General features: G+C 38.1%; 1 protein-coding gene across 1 annotated transcript; it reads left to right on the forward strand.

Moving 5' to 3' along the window:
- The first annotated feature begins 1837 nt into the window (after window positions 1-1837).
- On the forward strand, window positions 1838-6568 carry tdgf1 (teratocarcinoma-derived growth factor 1). The gene is made up of 6 exons (XM_074690677.1): window positions 1838-2201; window positions 2303-2361; window positions 3194-3403; window positions 4296-4410; window positions 4522-4631; window positions 5605-6568. Exons 1-6 carry the CDS (start codon window positions 2179-2181, stop codon window positions 5709-5711), a joined length of 624 nt encoding a protein of 207 aa, XP_074546778.1. The 5' UTR covers window positions 1838-2178; the 3' UTR covers window positions 5712-6568.
- Window positions 6569-7119: the final 551 nt, after the last annotated feature.

A 7119-nucleotide genomic window follows, 5' to 3' on the forward strand; every position in this document is an offset into this window, starting at 1 on the left:
TTTGGAAAGAGGGTGGGGGTTACTCATGGTCTTACTTTTAGAAAAAATAGTTAAATGATACATTTAAAGAAATTAGATTAAATACTGGTTTTAAACTCAATAGCAGCATGCTCAGCTTGATATGATGAAAACAAACTCGAGAAAAATTCTTCACTTTCTTTTGCTCATACTTGATTTCTATAACCTGAAAAATACTGAAATGGTGAGAGAAGACAGAGCTGAGAAAGGAGATGCACATGTATGGAAAAGCAAGAATTAAATGAAATAATAAACTGGAACATAATATTTTGAAAATAAAAGAATAGATTGCAACAGGGAAATTCCTCTATCATTTTAAAAAATGAAAAATAAAGGTGTTTGCTTTAATAAAAGGATTGATTGATTAAAGGATGAACAAGCACCAAGGGTCATATTTCCACGAACAAAACTACAATAGAAATAGTCTGATATCAAAATGAACAAATAATGCCTCAAAATAAAAAAAAACCCAGTGTTGTATCTTTCCTACTTTAAGCCAAGTAAATCTATATCAAAATTATCAAGAAATTAAGAAAAAAAAACCCGAACCCTTATTTTATCTTATATAAAGTTGGTGTTTCTTGACAAGAAGTCTCATCCAGCTTTCTTTTAACAATCAAGTGAATGACTCTGATCATCTCTGTAACTCCTTCAGTGGTTAGACAAACCATGGCATTGCAGAAACAGTCTCTTCTTGCCATGCTGGTGTTTGCTTTTGTGGGTCATAAAGACAAATCTATATTAATTTCAGTTATTTTTTTAATAAACAGCTAAAAACTTCTCAGGAGCTTTACCTTTAGTTACATTTTTAGGGGGATGTTATAAACACAATTCAATGTCACATCTCTCTCTGCACTCTTCAAAAGGCAAACCTGAAAGATGCAAATGAAGGTTTCTGTTGTCTGCAGGACAGAGGGAGGGAGCGCCCTGCTCTGTTCCTTAAAGGTGGACTTCCTCTAAACTGCAGAGTCGTTAACATGTGAAGGCCGGGCTGGATGGGCCAGTGAGGTCACTACAGGCTGCATGTGTATGAAAAGCAAGGGCGAAGGAGACAAGGAGAGGAGGGAAGGAAGAGAGGTGAGGAGAGTGGATGTGATAGGGAGGGAAGGGAGAAGGAAGGTTAAGAAATTATCACTTTAGTGATGGGTTTAGTTGAAGTCAATACTTAGTCTGCTGGGGGAAATGCAACAAAGATTTTAATTTTCTCCTTAGTTAGCAGGAAAAGACAAATCAGTGAGGCTGTTTTGGATTTTTAGCTTTTGAAGGTCACTTTCTATCTCTGCAACAGTTTAAAACAGCACAGACACACATCTCAAGTCAGAAATAATGGCATAAGAAAAAAGTGGGAGATTTTATTCATGATCAACTAAAGCATGAAGTTTTTCATTATGTTTAAAAAAGTAATAATCTGAAAATTAAGGTGTCTTTTTTTATTTTTTTTTTATTTATTTTTTTAATGTTTTCTTGTTAAATTAAATAAATGTAATTTAATGGATATCTTAGTGCGATTCTAAACTTGAAAGAAAAAAAAATAACCAGAAAGCTTTCATGACAATATGAGAGAGGCAGCCAAATTTTGTGCTTCATTAAAGAAACTAGGTACACTTTAAATATAAGTTCAATACCCAAACAGTTACCGTAGAATACACATTATAAGAGTTTAATCATTAAGTAATGACCAACTAAGCCATCAGACACAGTTTACTGTATCAGCTCAGTTTTCCACTGTTGATTCCACAAAATCATAACGTGAGACAGAGAGCGATCCGTAGTGGGCGTGGTTTCAGAGGCTCCTCCCCCTTGCACGAGATTTCACCTGGAGAGCAGAAACTGATGTTAGCAGCTCATACCAGAGAGAAACGACCCAAACGTAGCAGTGGGGTCTCACTTCATGAGGATTACAGTCAACTTTCTGAACGAAAGAGAAGTCTGCACGTCATTTCTAACCTGAGGAGTTTCCCGGGATTTCTTTACGACTTTGTGGAACCTGTTGGCTGCAGACGCAGAGGAACCTACTTTATTATTTTATTCCTTTTAGAAAAATCCTCAACTTAGCTGGGGAGGTGTATGACAGTTCTTAATTAGTGTTATCTCGGAAGCAGTCTGATTTGTTCAACGGATTTTAATTTTCTGGACTATTTAAAACATCTCTCTGTTAAAATGCGGTGGACGCAGCTGCTCAGGTGAGTCCACAGAGTAAATACTCTTCAGTATCTGTGGTGAATATTCTGCAAGTTTTAGCATCTTTTTGCTTTAAACCTTTTCTTTCTTTGTTTTCATGTAGGATAATTCTGTGTGCGCTGATGTGTCTGCACTCTGCTGCTGCTGCTCCTGCTGCTACAGGTCTGTTTCACAACCCTCAACACAAACAACCCCCTCCATATCTTCAGTTTTTGTCTCACACGAATGTTCTTCTGAATCGGTGTCAGGGTTTATCTTTAAGTTCTTGATATTCTTCCATACAGACAACTCCAAAACGAAGTGGGAGAGCATAATTTGATAACCAGAAAGTCCAAACTTAAAACTTAGCCCCCAATAAGAAATCATGCATCTGGGATAAAACTGTACCACCATAGCCTGATAAACTTGTGAAACATGTTAAACTGTTGAAAAGTGGAGGGGATAATATGATAAAATTCACATTAACCCTTTCTCTGAGTTTTTTTTATTCATGATGCTGCACTCACTCACTCCTTTACAATCAACCAATTTCCCTGATTTTTGAGTCCACTTACTGCCAAACTTTCCAGTGCATATTTATGCTTTTTTATTATGTTATTTTTTTTTTTTTTTACCTGTTTACATGTTTATTCTGTGAAGTAGTGGGTTGTCTTGCAAAATATTATTCTACAGTGCCAAGAAACTTAGGGTAAAGTTGTGGTTTGGACAAATTATCTAAGAAAAGTTACTTGGTGTGTAAAACTTGATTTAAAGCTCCACACTCCTAACCACAGAAATACTCTTAACGGAGGTGTGATACAGAGAAAATTTCAGCGAGAAGGAGGGTGAGAGGCTGAATACTAAAACACAGGAGGTGGTTTTCTAAAGTTCATTGTTTTGATGTAAATGGGGATCTTCCCCCCTCTTCTCCTGTTTCACAGTCACTCTGTTTGTTACAGATGTATCATCTCACTGTGGGCTTTTTCTGTATACACTGACTTTTAATTTTTTTCAGACTGTGAGGGAGATGACTGCAACAAAACCCCGACCTCCTCCTCTTCGTCACTCTCTTCATCTTCATCTCCTTCTTCTTCTGTGGTGGTGAAGTCTCGGCAGCCCTCGCAGGACTTCCTGGCACAGTTCAGCCAGGTGAGCTCACCAAACAGCGGGGACCGCAAACACCGTGACGCCAGCGCTGTACTGCCCTTCATCGGCCTCACAGGAAGTAAGTTCAGAACAAACCGACCTGACATGACGATGTGCACATTAACAGTAATTTCTTATTCTGCTGTGCTCTACTGCAAATTCCTGACAAACTTGCAACTGCCATTGTGAAGCACTGCATCGAACAAATACATCACAGCACTGGGTTGTACACTTCATACTTCAGTTCTTGGTGTCTTGTGTATTTAACTTTAATAATTAACAGCAAAATAAATCTGACAAGATTTTTTTTTTAATAAAAGCTGTTAAGATGAGATCGCAACATTTAAAAACTTTAACTCCATGATTGATCCCAGACAACAAAATAAAACTCAAATCTCATTTATTTTAAAGCTGCACACCTTACTGCTTGCAAAACACTTGTTCCTGCAGAGCATTCATTTTAAAGATTTATGATAAAAAATGTCCGACCACTCTGTGAAAATGCTACAAAGTCTTTCTTAAAAAGATTCCTTGGGTGCTTCTGTCCCTCATCACCCAGTTTTAGTGTTTTTCTGTGACTTTCACGTGTTTGTTCAGACTCTCGTTGTTTGTCTGTCGATGTGAAGCAGAGGACGACAGGAATGTGCTGCCAGATGGAGACTCTGGTTTATCTCACAGATACAGACAGAGAGTTTCTCAACCTGAGGTCTGAGGGCCCTGAAACAGCCCACAGCTGCTCTGAATAGATCTTAAAACAAGTAATAGATCTCTTATGGTTTCTACTAAAAGGGATCATCAAAAGTGTAGCTCAGAAAGTAAGTTGCCCATGGCTTTGCTGGTGTCACCCATAAAAACTAAAAAAAAAAAAAAGTGTTTAATAAAGTAGGAAATTAGAAAAGAGCCACGCTGGGTGACCAAGATGTGTTTGAGGGATGTGAATGTAGCTCTGATGTCTGTTTTCTTAATCCTAGGTGCAGAACAAAGTCGTAGCTGCTGTAAGAACGGAGGAACCTGTATCCTCGGCAGCTTCTGCGCCTGTCCTCCATTCTTCACTGGACGAAGCTGCGAGTATGATCAACGCATCAGGTTCATAATTTCCTCACTATCTTTCTTCTCTGAACTAATAGACATCACACGTCTAATACTAACTTAGACAATTTTAATTAGTTTATTCATGATCTCTCTGTCTGTCCTCAGGAGCTGTGATCAGATTCCTCATGGCGAGTGGGTCCAGAAAGGTTGCTCGTATTGTCGCTGTGGTTACGGAGTCCTGCACTGCTTCCCTCATGTCTTCCATAAAGACTGTGGTAAGATTTTCCACACTCTTCATCATTGCATTATTGGATAAGTTACTGCTCTTTCATACCACCCAGAGGATGGTTTCAAACTGTGTCACTCTGTCTCATGTAAGTTAACACTCCTCCTACAAGCTGGTAATTTTCCTGTCATCCAATAACCAAGTGGAACAAACTGGAAGGGTGTAGAAGAGCCGTCGACGCCCTGCTTTCAGACTTTTTGTTCAAAAACAGTCGTTCACACTTTTTCCACCTAGAAGCAAATAAGCGTGATAAACATGAGACCCTCCCAGTTAACTCCTGCTGAGTGTGAACGGCTCAGTGAGTCTGACGCTCCAGAAGCTCCTCTTTACTTATTTGCAATTCAAGGCTTGAATCTGAAATCCAAAAAACCCAGCAACTTATCTTCAAACTCACAAACAACCTTTCCGCTGCATGTATACATTCCCACTTTTCACACTAGTTGAATATAATCTCACTATATCTTTTAAGAGATTACCAACACCAGTTTACTGAGTGGGAGGGTGTTCATGAAGACATGCATGTTTCTAAACTGTTGATGTTTATGGAGTTACCATGAAGACGCAGACATAGAATTTAAAATCCTTCGACTTACAGCTTTTTCCTTTCTCACAGAAGTTTGTTACTATACAATGTTTATATTTCTGTGTCAGGCATTTTGGGTGGTTTTATTTCCTTCAATGGTTTGAAGCAGTAACAGATGGCTTCACTGTTCATCTTAGTCAGTTTAAGAGCTTTAACTATTTCAAGACTATGATAGTTGAGTACACTATGGCCAAAAAAAAATGTGAACTGACAGCCTTGTGAAGTCAAGTGACCTACGGAAGTTGTGTCTACTTTGTATCCTATATTCTTTTAAAGTCCCTGTGGGGGCCTCCTTAGGGATCTTGGAAAAAGTCTCCCTACTGGGTATATGTCTGATGAGTCACTTTTTTAAAGCCTTTTTGTCTCTTTCCCCTTCCAGATGATTCAGAAGAGGTGCGCTGGTATCGTTCGTCTGCTGTTAGGACTGCTCAAATTGTCTCCTTCTTCAGTCTGACGCTGCTTCTTCCTCTTCTCCTCCTCTTGTGATGTTTTTTGTTTTTTTTTTTAAATCTCCATGTTGGACCCAAACACTGAGCTGTGGACGATTCAGCATTTCTCAAGTTTCTTCTTCAAGTCTTTGGATTATTTTCCAAACCCAGTCAGAGCTTTTTTAGCTTTTAAAATATTTATTTAAGTGTCTCTAAATGCCACAGTAAAGGGGGAGGAAAATACTGATTGAAAAGTCAGTTTAAATAAGTTAGCGGGTGAAGAAGAGAGCCTTAAATGTGTTGTTGAACAAGTTTTATCACTGTACTGCACTGTGGACCTAGTGCACTGTAACATCTTGGTGGCCCTCTGTGCTAAACTCTGCTGCTGCATCACATCATTAAGCTCTGTCAGGATGTTTAAAGACTTGAGATGTGATTAATTATAAATTCAAACTTAAAGACTTTTTGGTCAATATGTTTCAAATTAGTTGCAGTTTTCACTTGTGCAGCCTCTTGTTTTGAGTGGATATGTAAAACCGAAAAATTTCAAATCCCGTAACTAGATGACACATTTTATTTAATTATGCTTAATTGAAATTAGAGGAAGAGATCCTTCTCACCTCAGTAACAGCATGGTCAAGTCCTTAAACAAACAGTTAAACAAATCAACGCTCCTCTCATCCAAACTCTGTCTCAGCAGCTCCTGTAAACTTATCCTTCCAGTGGAAGGTCGTCCGTGTGTCTGATATTGTGATGAACAAATGAATGTGAAGGAAACTGTACATAAGATTTCTATAAAGTATGATTTTCTTGTTCCTGAAGGATTTGTAGCTTTATGTGACTGTTTTTTTGATTTGTGATTTTGCACAAACTGTGAGCTGCTGTGACGTTTTGTTCTTTACAAACATGAAGTGAAATCATGAAATAAATCTGTTTCATTGATAACAAAAGTCTATCTGTGGAAAATCATGTTTACATTGTCAAAGCAAACATTTTGGAAAGGAAATTAAACTGAGCTACACTCCAGAGTAATGCTGGAAACTGTATTTCAAACACAGATCCCTCTCTCCTACAGTGGTAGTGTTATCTGTAGTTATTTTCAGTGGGAGCTCTGTCGGCTCTTATCTCACAGTCTATTGAAGAGGTTTGTATTGATTATCAGCTGCTCTCTTATCTTAAACAAACACATCAGCTGTTGTTCTGCAGTGTGTCGGCCTGACAGCTGCTACAACTCACAGCTCTGTAATGAACCAGTGAAACACAAATAAACAAAATACATCAGCCTTTAAAATAAATAAATAATCACACTTTTTTCCTGGTTTACTGAATGTGGACAGAGAATGTAAACATTTCATTTCTTTGTTGAGATTTAAAAATGTTGTAGTTTGGAGGATAAACATTTTTCCCAACAGACTTTTGAAAGTCTTGCTTTAGTATATGGTTACAGTCAACAAGAACAAATACAG

The sequence above is a fragment of the Halichoeres trimaculatus genome, unplaced genomic scaffold (assembly GCF_033239565.1).
Source record: "Halichoeres trimaculatus isolate MK-OKI-2021-1 unplaced genomic scaffold, fHalTri1.1 fHalTri1_scaffold_16, whole genome shotgun sequence".
NCBI lineage: Eukaryota > Metazoa > Chordata > Actinopteri > Labriformes > Labridae > Halichoeres > Halichoeres trimaculatus.

Bases quoted from the DNA above. Each gene is read 5' to 3' on its own strand.
- tdgf1 (XM_074690677.1), top strand. From the start codon at position 2,179: ATGCGGTGGACGCAGCTGCTCAG. The intron at 2,362-3,193 runs GTCTGTTTCACA...AATTTTTTTCAG, and splicing joins TGCTGCTCCTGCTGCTACAG to ACTGTGAGGGAGATGACTGC. The intron at 4,632-5,604 runs GTAAGATTTTCC...TTCCCCTTCCAG, and splicing joins TGTCTTCCATAAAGACTGTG to ATGATTCAGAAGAGGTGCGC.